Consider the following 15641-nt stretch of genomic DNA (forward strand, 5'->3'; position numbering starts at 1 on the left):
TCAAGTTCCTCTCCAGAGGGTTAGAGTATTTTGTTCAGACTGGCGAAAAAAATAAGAGGGAACACAGCCCGTGACGTAGAGACTCAGAGAATTGCGGTGTGTGTGTTTTGGCCCTGGTTACCACGTGCAACAAAACGTTGAGTCACTTTTTTGGTAGATAAAAGTCCTCTGTGAAGAAAACAAGATGGAAATGCAGGAACTCATTGTCTTCTTGGCAAAAAGATGGATTTGTCTGTGAGCCAAAAGATCATTGAAGCCAAGTAGATATATTATTTTTTTCTTTCATGGAGATGTGTATTTTCCCCATTTTTTGTCAACCAATGATAAGGCATATTACCACTGTCTGAAGGAAAACCTTGTAGCCTACAGTATGTCCAAAACCATTCCATTTTTGCTGTTGTTATTATTACAAATAAATAGTGAAAATAGTCTGATCTTGTGAGCTTGTAGATCACTACTTTTGGGTGACACTCTTGTATGGTGTTTGGAGTAGGGCTTTAATATACACAAAAGTAAAGTCGGTAGCGCTGTCACCTCACAGTTAGAAGGTCCTGTGTATAAAGTAAAGTCGGTAGCGCTGTCACCTCACAGTTAGAAGGTCCTGTGTATAAAGTAAAGTCGGTAGCGCTGTCACCTCACAGTTAGAAGGTCCTGTGTATAAAGTAAAGTCGGTAGCGCTGTCACCTCACAGTTAGAAGGTCCTGTGTATAAAGCGGCTATGGGCGCTGGGGACGTGTTTTCTTCTCTGGGTCATCAGTGCCCATACCCCAAGGGGCCAGTGAGGCTATTCAACGTTGAAGCGCTGGGCCCTAGTGGTAGGAGGAGGGACTACAGGCGGACCCGTGGATTAATGACCGGGAAACCCCGTGCAGCTGGGCTTTAACATTGAGCGCTCGGTTGCACTTCCGCATGCGGAAGTAGACGTTCTGAGACGGTACTTCCGGCAGTCTTCCGGGTGCTTCAAAACGCCACTGAGCAACTTCCACTGACATGAATAGCTTGGGGGGCGGAGCTTCGCGCCAGTTCAGTCTCTATCCTTTTATATACTCTATGCCATACCCTAGTGGGTTTGGTGAAAGGGCCTTTCTGTGTGGACTGTGGAGTTTGCATGTTCTCCCCATGTCCCCTAGGGTAGGTACCCTCACAAAAAATGCAGTAATCCTGGTCACTATACTGCCTCCCCCTGGCCAGCCTGATGGAGGGGAAAGGAACTGGTCGGAATAACGTGTTCCTTCCACACGCTACAGTGCGTCCTAACATGGAAACTCCCCCCTGTCAGGTGATAAGAAGCGGCCTGTTCACTCCTTCATGCATTGAAGGAAGCATCAGCTCAGTTCGGGACTCTCCCCAGGTTGGCAGGGGGAGAGTAGTGCCCAGGATTACAGCTTAGGCAATTGGCACCAGGTGAAAAATGGGTTACAAAATTTGGATAAAACATTTAGAAGAAAAAAAAATGAAACGTGGGAGATAGGAGGTTTCTCCCCCAACCCCCCCCCGTTTAGAGCTATGCTGTCAAAATATATATTCCTATTAATGACGTCATCCAGTGAAGGGAATCAGGGACAGAGATAGCGGTATGCTAACTTGGCTCTCTGTGTGGAGAGACATTCTCCAGTCTACAGAGAGAGAGTAATGCATCATTTATGCTCCCTAGTACGACGGTGCAGCACGCACCGTCAAGAATAGCTGGCCTACAAGCTCACAACGTGTCGTGTCCACGACGCGCTGTGAGCTTGTAGGTCGCCTATTCTCGGTGTGAGGCACCACCGTACGAAATGAAGAACTATTCTAAGTAAAAGTCCGGAATTCAAAATGTACTTGAGTAAAAGTACAAACGTATGAAAATACACGTAAAGTACCAAAAGTAGAAGTAGTCATTATGCAGAATGTGCGGTGTATACCGTGAAATGTATACAAATATTTTGAAAATAGCAGATCTACAAGCTCACAATGCCTTGCGAGCTTGGAGATCGGCTATTTTCAAATGTCCGAAATGTATATAGGGCTGAAGTGGTTAATGTATGTTTTGTAATAATAATAATCTAAATCCACAAAGTAACTAATAACTAAAGTTTTCAAAAAGTGTAGTGCACTCATGATCTACTACATGTAGTGGAGTAGAAGTAAAAGTATTGGAAATTGGAGAGAGAGAGAGAGAGAGAGAGAGCGAGAGAGAGAGAGCGAGAGAGAGAGAGAGAGAGAGAGAGAGAGAGAGAGAGAGAGAGAGAGAGAGAGAGAGAGAGAGAGCGAGAGAGAGCGAGAGCGAGAGCGAGAGCGAGAGCGAGAGCGAGAGAGCGAGAGCGAGAGAGAAAACATATTTCTCCTTCTATGGTATGGCCAGTAAAGTGTCTAAAAATACTGTGTGTATGTGTTTGGGGAAAGGGGGGTGGATTTGTTTTGTGGCTTTCTTCGCAATCCCCTTGTCCTTTTTGGGTGAACACACACTTCCATCCGTGCTCTATGCATCTTGACCTGATATGATCCATAAGACCTATAGTACGCACTTCCATCCGTGCTCTATGCATCTTGACCTGCTATGATCCATAAGACCTATAGTACACACTTCCATCCGTGCTCTATGCATCTTGACCTGATATGATCCATAAGACCTATAGTACACACTTCCATCCGTGCTCTATGCATCTTGACCTGATATGATCCATAAGACCTATAGTACACACTTCCATCCGTGCTCTATGCATCTTGACCTGATATGATCCATAAGACCTAAAGTATAAGTATTCGTTTTCTGAAGGATAATGCCATGCACAACCTTGCATGGGGTTGAACCCTGATCCCCTGATACTATACAATTTACAATGTAGGCATTTAGCAGACACTCTTAACCCATTTTAGCCTGACGCCGATTCTAAAATGCCTTCTAAATCCTGACCTAAGTTTTCTGAAAAACTTCAAATATTTATATTGCAGCATCAAATATTTTAATTTTTGGAATACTGTACATACTGTACAGAACCCCAAGAGGGGTTCCCGTCCAGAAGGGTTATAACACCAAAAGGGGTTCCCGCCCAGAATGGGTTAATGAAGAGCGATTGAAAAATGGTATAATCTGTACATTGAAACTATAAACACTATAGAATGGTCAATAATGACCTAAATTTCATTTTAGCCTTTGCATAAGCCTGCAGGGTCGTCGAGGCTACGACCAGTGCTAGGTGGAGTCTGAAGAGGTGAGTCTTCAGACTACGGCCGAAGATGGGGAGTGTGTCTGCAGTTCTTACTGTAATGGGCAGTTCATTCCATAGTTTGGGAGCCAGAAGGGATCAAAAGTAGCAGATTCGCAATCTCCAAACGCGGCGCGAAGTGACAGCGTTTTGACTTGTCGATCTGCTACTATTTTTGTATTTGAATCTTGCAAAAGCAACTGCTTGTCGAAAATGTTTGGTAAGTTTTTGAATAACCAAGATTGTTTTTTTAAATGTAAAATGAATCTTCTCTTCTGGGGTGGTCCTTATTGGCACAGCCTCTTTTCAGACAGGGTTTCCATACATGGCCAAATACTAATCAATGTGGGGATAAGCACTGTGCTTGTACTGAACTGTTGTACTGTTGTTGACAGGTTGCCGGTGTGACCGTAAGCGCAATTCTAATGCCAGGCCTTTTCTTTCAGGTTACATGGAGGTGGTCCAGATACCGAGGGGCTCCGTACACATCGAAATAAAAGAAGTGGCCATGTCTAAAAACTACATCGGTAAGTGTCGGCCTTAACCCATTCAGGCCTGACGTCGAAATTTAAAAAAAAAAGTTTTCTAAATCATGACAATTTTCGGAAAGATTTGAGGCACATTTTAACGATTTTTCAAAAATAGCAGACCTACAAGTTCATAGCGCGCCACTCGGTGGCGCGCTATGAGCTTGTAGATCTGCTATTTTTCAATAGCTAAATTATAACAATGTTTAAAACACCAAAAGGGGTTCCCGCCCCAAAATGGGTTAATGGTTAATGTGGTTAAACGCTAACGTGACATGGATGCGTTCCAGGTCTCAATGGATTAACTCCATTCTGTTTCCTGTTGAACACGCAACGTGGAAAAATGATAAGTCTGCACCGCGTCGGTGTACATGTAGACAAGGGGGTGAATGTGGTCTCCTCTGTCTATGTTCTTACTTTGTCCTCGCATTTACTTTGTACGCACAACCAAACCTTTTACTTTTATCCTCACAACCAAACCAGTTTGTGATTTTTGTCCCAGGAAGAACCTTGCAGACCAACGTTGGAGTGCCGTGATTTTTTGCCACCCTAAAACATGATCATCAGATATTATTATTATGTACACTTTTTTGTTCTCGAAAGAAATGTACAGTATTTGTTAAAATGTTGTTTTTATGATGTGGACACGCCCACCAGTTCATTAAGTTTGCCTGGTTTGCCTTGTGGTTGGTGATGGCCATCTTTAAGGAGAACTTCACCCATTTTCAACCTATCTTCATATAATTAGTCCTCACTAATAAAATAAAAATAAGATGGCACCATTATTTTTACTTGGTCTGTGTCTCATAGGAGGACTGCGGACAATTCAGAAAACTGCCTACCAGTGACATCATCATTTGGCAGATTTAGAGTCGTATAATACGACTGTGTCATTTCTTCTTTTAACTTTATTTACCCAGGGAGGTAGCTAAGCTAAGATGCTTATTTCCAACCATGCACGCCCTGCACACACACACGCACACACGCGCGCACACACACACACACACACAAATCTGGGAACCGACCAGTACAACCACAGTCTAATATAATGTTGGCCACTGAGCAGCTCCATTGGAGCAGTCCGGGTGGTTCAGTGCCTTCCTTGCTCAAGGGAATCAAACCGGGGACTTTTCCGGCAATAAGTGCACTGCCGTGCTCCCATTTGTGACTTCTCTGTCGAGACTCGAGAGCGAAGCAGAAGACGATGTTTGGAGTCCGCTGTTTTATTTATCACTTGTTGCCTTAATGCAGTGCTATAAAGCACAACTATTCATTGCTTGTCCTATAAAAACGCATCATGTAATGGCTAGCTTGGCACCGGACGACAGGGTTTTTCTCCTCACTTCCAGACTAAACAAAAACCATTACGTCTCTGTCGAATGGAAACCTCATATATTCCAAACTACGTTCGATGCTTTTGTGTGACGCTGTAGTACGATTACGTACAGTGTTAATTTACGAAAAACACAAAATGGTGATAAGACATTTCTCTGCTGTCGTACGGAAACCTTGCATGTCCAATACTGTTACTTTGATCCAACGTAGTTATTATTTAGTCACAAGCCATTTTTTATACTTTTCATCGGTTCAATATTTTGTTGCTGTACGGTATTTTAACTTTTTATGTTTTTTTGTAAATGAATGCTCTACTGCGTCATATTACAGTGCCACACAAATCTGGCGGAAATAGCAGATCTACAAACACATTGCATTGCGGTTTTGAACCTGTAGATCTGCCTTTGTCTTTTTTTTTTTTTGCTAGTCTTGAATTTGGATCCTGGATTCCTTCTAACGCTATGGTAAACACAAAAAACGTCCTTGGTGGTGCGGGCTTTGGATTGACATGCGTCAAAATACATCCTTGGAAGTCGATGTGTTAATGGGTTCAATACGGACATACATGGTTTTATATCCCCGACACGGCACCGTGTGTGTTTGCGCTGCAGCACACTGTGGCAGCCGGTGTCATACAACCAAAACAACAATGAAACGAGTGTGCTGTTCATTGAAGAAGGCTTGTTTTGTGGCCCAATAACAGAGAGAAAGCCAGCGTGACAGTGTCGCTGGATTTATAGCAGCGCTCGCTGTTGACGGAGAGCTTAACGTCAAGCACTTTGAAAGCCAGTGGCGGCGTCAGATTTATAGCGGCCGCGTGGTGACAGCTGCTCAAGTCCTGCAGGATTACGAGAGGGGCATATGATGTCTATATATCAAAAAAGTTTAAAGGGTGCAATTACTGGCCGATCGTGAGCCCCTCATGAGCAATTTGTAAAGTTGTGGTTGTCATGAATGTCACGTAGTGTCCCGTTGGTTAAAAGGGGGACAGTTTTCTTTGTTTTGTGGCATCGTGTGTGAGGTCCCTTAGCTGTGCAGAGCGTTATTACTGCGAATATTTGTTTTTGCGGAGGTGGGGGGTGCTCTTTACCCTTTTTCCCCCTCCCCAATTTAGTTGTTATGCCAATTGATTCCTTCCCACACACATTTGTCTGTATATCCTACTGACTCACCTGCCATGTGAGTGAGGAGCCCCCACCGAGAAGACGTAGAGCCTCCGTCCTACTCGCCCCGCCCCAACACTCCCCACTGACAGGTGCCGGTGCGCCCTTGCCGCCCCGGTTTCCCTCTCCCCGAACACGGGGCCAATCGTGTTCGCGTAGAGTAGACGCTCGGCAAAGCCGAATGTACCACGCTGGATCCGAACCAGCGATTCTCAACCTTTTTTTTTATTTTGTATTATTATTATTTCTCTCTCTGTTTGATATGCATTAGTTAAATAAATAGTAAATGGTGCATTTATATAGTGCTTTTATCCAAAACGCTTTATTGTAGGCCTACGGATTGTGCATTACATTCACCCATTCACACACACATTCATACAACCAATGGCGGAGGAAACCATGCAAGGCACAGTGTCTTGCTCAAGGACACTTCGACACTAACCCAGGATCGAACTGAGAACCTTGTAGTTCCCATCCGGCCGTTCTACTGGCCACTCTACCCCTGAACCACTGCCACCCCCTGACCCCGCATTTAATGACCTTTTTTTAACCTCTGGGACACCCAATCTACTGTACACTGTAAAATCCTGTTCACTCTCAGAGACAGACATTCGGACCCCCGGGGCGTTGAGAACCACATGTGTTAAACAATACAAGACTGAATATTAACATTTACAAAAAGAAATCTGAGCTAGCGACATTGTGAAATGTCATGCCGTCATCTAATATTGATCCCTAATCCCTTCTTCGAATTCCAATGAAATGACTTGCTTTGAAATAAGCCCCCCCCCCCCCCCCCCCCTGCCCCCACCCCCACCCCCCAGCTGTGTTGTGTGAAGAAATCGTGGGTGTTAATTCACTCAGAATGTGTAACTTCTGAGTGAGTTAAATAAATTAACACTATACGGATTTCTACTGGCACTGGTGGAAAGTAACCTTTCACGGTCACTCACTCACTCATCCCATGGCCTAGGGGGCCGTATAGGGTCACTCACTCACTCATCCCATGGCCTAGGGGGCCGTATAGGGAAGTCACTCACTCATCCCATGGCCTAGGGGGCCGTATAGGGAAGTCAGGGAATCACTCACTCATCCCATGGCCTAGGGGGCCGTATAGGGAAGTCAGGGAAATCTCCAGCGCTGTCGATCTTCTGCTGTGCATCTAGCAGGGTTTGGAAGCTGCAGCCAGTCCATTCCTTGATGTTGTTGACCATCCGGGACTTTCTCTGCCTGCCTCTTCATCACTTTCCCTCTACTGTCCCCTTTAGGATGGTCTTTGATGAAGGACTCACGATACTATTACTTTAATTCAGTAGTTTCATTTTTCAATACTTTACACCTCTACTCCACGACATTTCAGATGCAAATATTTTTTTTTTTACACAAAGCATTCCCCACAATGCCGATGCTGTGGTTTAGCGTTTAACCACATTAACCATTAAGTGGGTTTTAAGTTTAAAAAAAAATCTCTCAGTCCAAAAGGAGGAGTAAACACGTGTTGCAGTAATCCGTTTGGATTGTACCAGCGTCAGATGCACACAGAAGAACAACAATAAAGCCGGCCTGGGATCATTTCTCCTCAATTTGGCTCCGTTTCAGTGCTGAGAAAGTGGATATTTTCACATCTTGTTGTGGTTGGAGACCAACCTTTGTTTTGACAACCGGAGAGAATGGTATTCAGGAGATTCTTCCAAGCTTTCACCTGACGTGTGCTTGCGCGCGCGTGTGTGCGTGTGCGTGTGTGTGCGTGTGCGTGTGCGTGTGCGTGTGCGTGCGCGTGCGTGTGCGTGTGCGTGTGTGTGTGTGTGTGTGTGTGTGTGTGTGTGTGTGTGTGTGTGTGTGTGTGTGTGTGTTTTCTTTCTCGCACTTGAGGAGCTAGATTAGTGCGTGCGATGTGCGTGTGCATATATCGTTGCTGTCGGGCAGAAATCTTGTATCTCCATATTTAAATGTTACATTTTTGGGATAATTTCATGCTCTACTTCGTCATAACACAGTGTCACACAAAAGGAGCAGAAATAGCCGCCACGATGTCACATGTTGTGAGATTGTAGGTCTGTACTATTTCTGCTATTTTTAGGACTAGTGTTTTTTATCTGTTGGCTTTATAAATATTTCACCAATGAAAAGTATTGGATCAATTGGAATACACATCAGGTTTTTTTTTAAATGTTGCGGTTTTGAACATACAAGCAGTGATGCCGGAAGAAGTACACCATTTTTTTTACTTAAGTAAAAGTATCAATACCCTGTTGTCGAAATTGTACAAGTACAAGTTTGGTATTCAAAATGAGCACTAGTACAAAGTTATTGGCATCAAAATGTACTTTTAGTAAAAAGTAGGCTAGTGCAAGTTTTCAAATCTATGCAAATTGTTTGAAAATGAGTGAGTAGCAGTGAGTATCTCGTAGTGAGCTTGTAGTGATTAGAAGTAAAAAAGAATCACACCTGTGTGAAGTGAGTGATGCAACTCCGTGTGGGGGTCCCCGGGGGGTCCCCGGAAGTTCCCCAGGAACGCGCCCAGGGGGGCGGGCCGATTCCGGCGAGCCACCCCACGTCCGAAACGGTAGAGAAATGAGAGAGTTACCATGTGGGAGTCCCCGGGCGGGTCCCCGGAACATCCAGACCCCCAGGAACGCGCACAGGGGGCTGGGCCGATTCCGGCGAGCGGCCCCACGTCCGAAACGGTTAAGAAATGACAGTTACCGTGTTGGGGTCCCTGTACTGTACTGTACTGTACTGTACTGTACTGTACTGTACTGTACTGTACTGTACTGTACTGTACTGTACTGTACTGTACTGTACTGTACTGTACTGTACACCCGAAATCATCATATATAAAGTTAATATGTGCGTGTGTGTTTGTGTGTGTGTTAGGTTGCGCACAGGTGAAAAACAACCATGCTATTTTCGTGCTCAGACCCAGGCAGCCACCCAGCCACCCACCCAGCCACACACATAGCTCCGTAAGGGAGTGGTTGCACCACTCAAAAATATTGAATATTGGAAGTACTCCAGTAAAGTAAAAAAAATAAATAAAATACCTCAACATTGTACGTAAGTACATATAGAGTAAATGCACTTAGTTACTTTCCACCACTCCATTCATACAAGGTTTCCACCTAACCTGACGATATATAGTACAGTATGTGTGCTCCAGTGCACGTACGGTGAAAAGGGTGTGTGTGTGTGTGTGTGTGTGTGTGTGTGTGTGTGTGTGTGTGCGAGCGAGCGCGTGTGTGTGTGTGTGAGCGTGCGCATGCGAGCGCGTGCGCGTGTGTGTGTGTGTGTGAGCGTGCGCATGCGAGCGAGCGCGTGTGTGTGTGTGTGCTCGCTCTGCTCTCTGTTTTGTGTCTGTTGGCGGGGTGAAAACAGCCAGTAACATCAGACAGGGAGCACAACATGTTGACGATGATGATGACGCTGATGACATCATCGCACCAAAACACTGGGCTCCACCTGTTGTCTTAGCTACCGTTCCTCGAGCAGAGAGAGAGAGAGAGAAAGAGAGAGAGAGAGAGAGAGAGAGAGAGAGAGAGAGAGAGAGAGAGAGAGAGAGAGAGAGAGAGAGAGAGAGAGAGAGAGAGAGAGAGAGAGGAGAGAGAGAGAGAGAGAGAGAGAGAGAGAGAGAGAGAGAGAGAGAGAGAGAGAGAGAGAGAGCCAGCCTGCTTTGGATTACAGAGCTGTCATGCTCTTGGAACCGCATGAAGCCTATAGCGTCGCAGTCCCGCCCCCTTTCATGACGACGCCAGGCCCAGGAAATAATTCCCAATGCATTTTTCCCATAGACATTTCAAAACGTATTTATTTAAAGACCTTATAAGCGTCGTACAAACCCAACTCGAGTCGTGACAAATCATGACAACAAACACAATATTTTGGACCAAACAAATAATTACAAAGAAGAAAAACAACAAAAAAAAGTGTAACCTGCCGTTTTCTTCTTCTTTCTAATTTTTTGTTCGCCCCGTTTGTCACGACAAGAGTTGGCTTTGTACGAGGCTTAAAAGGTCTTTAAATAAATACTTTTTGAAATGTCTATGAGGAAAATGAACGGAGAATCATTTCCTGGGCCCTGGTAGGGGGCGGGACTGCGACGCTTTATATACTGTAGCGTCCAGACTCCAGTGGTGTAAAGTAACAAAGTACATTTACTCAAAGTACTGTAATTAAGTACACCTTTGAGGATTTCTTTTTACCTTTACTTGAGTATTTTCTGATTTTCAGTCCTTCTTGCTCAGAGGCAAATACTGCATCTTTTGCTCCACTACATTAATTTGGAAACTTTACTAGTTTTTCTTGTTACTTCGTAGATTTTTATTATTATTACAAAACATACACTAACCACTTATACTGTACATTTCGTCCATTTAAAAATAGCCGATCTACAAGCTCATTCTGAGCTTGTAGATCTGCTATTTTCAAAAGATTTGTATAGATTTGTATTTGTATACTTGTGAAATGGGACATTCTATAGTAGTTTTGCTCTTGTACTTTAAAATTAAAACCCACTTTTACTCAGTAACTTTTGAATGTACTAGTATGTACGAGTACGAGTATTTCTACATTGCGGTATTGATGCTTTTAAGTAAAAACATGTGAGTACTTTTTCCTGAATTTTTCTTTTGCTAATTGCTTAATACTAGTCATTAAGCTACTAATTAGACACTGGTCATGTTTGCATGTTTGGAATTGTAACAGCTGAATTCGATACTATATACATTATGATATTAACCTGAGGGCCACATTAACTGAAGGTGGGGGCCGCATGTGGCCCCCGGGCCACCAGTTGACCATCTATGGTAGGGGAAATAGAGCAGACCAAGTACACAGCCAACAGTCACGTTGACTATGAGGCTTTAAAGAGTTAGTTACATTTCTGAAAATGCACATTATCCAAGATAATGTGTAAACAAACGAACAAAACATTAATTGACACACACTTAAGACAGTGCTGTCAAACTAGTATTATGTCCATCTATGAAAAGGTTTAATCTACAACTCAATATCATGCAAGTTAGTAAAACATCCACTGATTGGACACATCATCAGTGTCGTTATCTGGAATCGTTTCGGGTCTTGCAACAGACACCCTCCTCCAGGCGACCCGGCCGAGGCTGACCAGACCACTGCTGACCAGACCACTGCCCAGATGTTGTCTAGAGCCCTATGCTTTTCTGGCCAATTCATTGGAGCGACCTGTATCCACGTGAGGGCGGAAGTGCGCCCTGACACGAGCGCCATGGCACATCCCCGGCACGTGACTCACGTCCCTTCCTTTCGTTGCTTTACTCTATGGGACCAACGCGGACGCTTGCCCTCACTTGAGATACAGACGCCCCAGAGCCGTCTATGGGTGAGCTGCTAACAGCGTTCTCGTCCTCGCTGTTGCCGCTGGACAATCATTTAGTGGAGGGGTCCCTCCCATCCTTGGTCTGAAAAGCGTTGAAGACCCCTGGTTTAAAGGAGCATTCAGTGATTTGGGTGATTTGGAAAAAAACCTGGTCCACCCGGTAACAAGATGTGCACATGTACACGCTCTACAGTGGGGGAAGTACAATAGACCAACAGCATGTGCACCAATGCCCGCCCCACTTGATCATGATTGGAGGAAGGCCCCTCTCATCCTGATTGGATGAAGGCTTTGCCACCCAAAGCCAAAACCGAAACTAGGGTTTTTTGACCCCAGGGGCTCACTGGGGACAGGGAGATACTCCTTATATGGTCAGCACACTTTATAGTAGGGAGGATTATCCAAAAAATAAGAAAAAATAAGTGATATTTGAATTAAGTGAAATCACTGAATATACATATATCATATGTATTTATATGTTGTCTGTTTGCAGCATTGAAGTCTGAAGGAGACGACTACTACATCAACGGAGCGTGGACCATCGACTGGCCCCGGAAGTTTGACATCGCAGGAACCGCCTTCTACTACAAGAGACCCTCCGACGAGCCCGAGTCTCTGGAGGCCCTGGGGGCCACGACCGAGAACCTTGTTGTCATGGTAACTACACTGTCACTGTTGTTGTTGTTGTTATTGTGTATATCAGCCTTTGGTTGGACTTGCTCCTAGTTATTCATTTTTATTGGATATCGTCTCTGTTGGGCAGAAACCTCTTATCTCCATATTTTAACTTTTTGTGTGGGTTTTTTCTTCATAAAGTGAACGCCCTACTTGATCATATTACAGCATCACACAAAACCTTTGAGTAAATATGTTTGATATTCATAGTGGTGGTTGGGGGGGGGGGGGGGGGGGGGCATAGTGGTGGTTGGGGGGGGGGGGGGGGGGGGGTTCGGTGGGGGTCCGGTGGGGGTCCCAGGCTGAGAAGCAGCGGAGAGAGAGATTGCGTCCTGTCTGTGTCTCTGGTCTGCCTCAGTCCACACTTAGACTCAACATCTGGCTGCAAAACCTCAGCTGACCCTCAGCCAGTTGTTTGGAGGTAACTGCTATTTATATGAGGAAAGTCAAAAGCTTTTCTCTTTGTGTGTGTGTGTGTGTGTGTGTGTGTGTGTGTGTGTGTGTGTGTGTGTGTGTGTGTGTGTGTGTGTGTGTGTGTGTGTGTGTGTGTGTGTGTGTGTGTGTGTGTGTGTGTGTGTGTGGGTGGCGGGGGGGTGGGGGTGGGTAAGTGTAAACACGCAGTATTTGGCGAGGGCGTGTGTTATTGTTGAAGGGTTATGGCTCTGGCATGTCCAAGAAGTACGTATGTACATGGATTTGAATGCTGTAAATGACAGGTGTTCTGGCATGTGCCTGTATGTGGAGCATGCATGTATGGGACAACAGTGATGGAAAGAGTACTCACATTTATTATTATTATTTATTATTATCAAGTATCAATACTGCAACAAGTAACAAGTCTGTTACAAGTAAAAGTCCGGAATTCCAAGTTTATTTGAGTAAAAGTACAAAAGTATCAAAGTGTACTAAATGTACACATTTACTAAACGTTTTTCTACAAGCTTGTAGATCGGCTATTTTCAAATGGCTGAAATGAAGTAATGTATGTTTTGTAATAATAGTAATCAAAATCTACAAAGTAACTAGTAACTAAAGTTTTCAAATAAATGTAGTGGAGTAAAAGTACAAAATTTGGATCTGAGATGTAGTGGAGTTGAAGTAAAAGTATTGGAAATTGTAAATACTCCAGTAAAGTAAAAGTACCTCAAATGTTACTTATAAGTACAGCACTTGAGTAAATGTTACTTTCCACCACTGCCGGGCAGAGTGTGCACGTGCGTGTATGTGTTTTGTGTGTGGCCGTGCTTCTGCGGTGGTATGTAACTTAAACCTACTGAGCGTATGTTTGTCAGGCTCCTCAGTGCCCCCTCAGGACTGAGGTTGGCTTTCACTTTGGGCTACGACGCCTAAATATACCCGACCACGCAGCAGGCAGCACCACTAGAATAGACACAGACCACTGGACCTCCTCTCCGCCACAGACCATTCTTCTGTGGCTTGAAGAAGTCCTGCTTAGTTTCTTTGGTCCAGCTCTGCTAACATAATCACTGTATAGACTCTATATACTGACCATTCAAAGCTACGTAAAAGGCGTAGACGCTGGTTGAGTTTGCATGTTCTCCCCGTGTCCCCTAGGGCAGGGGATCTCAACCTGTTCTCCCCGTGTCCCCTAGGGCAGGGGATCTCAACCTGTTCTCCCCGTGTCCCCTAGGGCAGGGGTTCTCAACCTGTTCTCCCCATGTCCCCTAGGGCAGGGGTTCATGTTCTCCCTGTGTCCCCTAGGGCAGGGGTTCTCAACCTGTTCTCCCCATGTCCCCTAGGGCAGGGGTTCATGTTCTCCCCGTGTCCCCTAGGGCAGGGGTTCATGTTCTCCCTGTGTCCCCTAGGGCAGGGGTTCATGTTCTCCCTGTGTCCCCTAGGGCAGGGGTTCATGTTCTCCCCATGTCCCCTAGGGCAGGGGTTCTCAACCTGTTCTCCCCGTGTCCCCTAGGGCAGGGGTTCATGTTCTCCCCGTGTCCCCTAGGGCAGGGGTTCATGTTCTCCCCGTATCCCCTAGGGCAGGGGTTTATGTTCTCCCTGTGTCCCCTAGGGCAGGGGTTCATGTTCTCCCCGTGTCCCCTAGGGCAGGGGTTCTCAACCTGTTCTCCCCGTGTCCCCTAGGGCAGGGGTTCTCAACCTGTTCTCCCCGTGTCCCCTAGGGCAGGGGTTCTCAACCTGTTCTCCCCGTGTCCCCTAGGGCAGGGGTTCATGTTCTCCCCGTGTCCCCTAGGGCAGGGGTTCATGTTCTCCCCGTGTCCCCTAGGGAAGGGGTTCTCAACCTGTTCTCCCTGTGTCCCCTAGGGAAGGGGTTCTCAACCTGTTCTCCCTGTGTCCCCTAGGGCAGGGGTTTTCAACCTGTTCTCCCCGTGTCCCCTAGGGAAGGGGTTCTCAACCTGTTCTCCCTGTGTCCCCTAGGGAAGGGGTTCTCAACCTGTTCTCCCCGTGTCCCCTAGGGCAGGGGTTCTCAACCTGTTCTCCCCGTGTCCCCTAGGGCAGGGGTTCTCAACCTGTTCTCCCCGTGTCCCCTAGGGCAGGGGTTCTCAACCTGTTCTCCCCGTGTCCCCTAGGGCAGGGGTTCTCAACCTGTTCTCCCCGTGTCCCCTAGGGCAGGGGTTCTCCCCGTGTCCCCTAGGGCAGGGGTTCATGTTCTCCCCGTGTCCCCTAGGGCAGGGGTTCTCAACCTGTTCTCCCCGTGTCCCCTATAGGGCAGGGGTTCATGTTCTCCCCGTGTCCCCTAGGGCAGGGGTTCTCAACCTGTTCTCCCCGTGTCCCCTAGGGAAGGGGTTCATGTTCTCCCTGTGTCCCCTAGGGCAGGGGTTCTCAACCTGTTCTCCCTGTGTCCCCTAGGGCAGGGGTTCTCAACCTGTTCTCCCTGTGTCCCCTAGGGCAGGGGTTCTCAACCTGTTCTCCCCGTGTCCCCTAGGGCAGGGGTTCCTCAACCTGTTCTCCCCTAAGGCAGGGGTTCTCAACCTTTTTGGCTGGGGACCCCCGGAAATGCTTTGGCCATGTTTTGCGACCCCCGCCCGGCACCCCCTCCCCACCCCCAATACAAACTGACTGCAAAGAGAACCTTATAATAGAGAAAATATATCATATGAATACTGAAACCAGATAATCATTAATTTTTTATAATTTGGGGACCCCCCCAAAATAATTTGGCGACCCCCCCCGAGGGTCGCGACCCACGGGTTGAGAACCCCTGCCCTAGGGTAGGTGCTCTCACAAAAAACATGCAGTAATCCTGGTCTCTATACTGCCTATTTTGCTTGCTGTGCACACCTACCAGTCCGCTCCGGCAACCGGAAATGGATCAGTGCTTGATACATAAATAGCCCTTTATACTTCGTGGCGTGCCATATCCCCATAATATGTATTGGCCGCGGGACCGCCACCCATCTGAAAATGTTTTGTGCCAGGGATCCCC

At 46.2% G+C, this 15641-nt stretch overlaps 1 protein-coding gene across 1 annotated transcript in view; it reads left to right on the plus strand.

Moving 5' to 3' along the window:
• LOC306918424 (A disintegrin and metalloproteinase with thrombospondin motifs 6) overlaps positions 1 to 12220 on the plus strand; it is a gene marked incomplete at both ends in the record, with an annotated part of 83868 nt that extends 71648 nt beyond the window's left edge. Inside the window, 2 exons of the mRNA XM_079531329.1 lie at positions 3632 to 3712; positions 12057 to 12220. Coding sequence (XP_079387455.1) covers positions 3632 to 3712; positions 12057 to 12220 — 245 coding nt within the window. The remainder of the gene's footprint in view (positions 1 to 3631; positions 3713 to 12056) is intronic.
• Positions 12221 to 15641: the final 3421 nt, after the last annotated feature.

Source organism: Electrona antarctica (genome assembly GCF_951216825.1).
Source record: "Electrona antarctica genome assembly, contig: scaffold_506, whole genome shotgun sequence".
NCBI classification, from domain to species: Eukaryota; Metazoa; Chordata; class Actinopteri; order Myctophiformes; family Myctophidae; genus Electrona; species Electrona antarctica.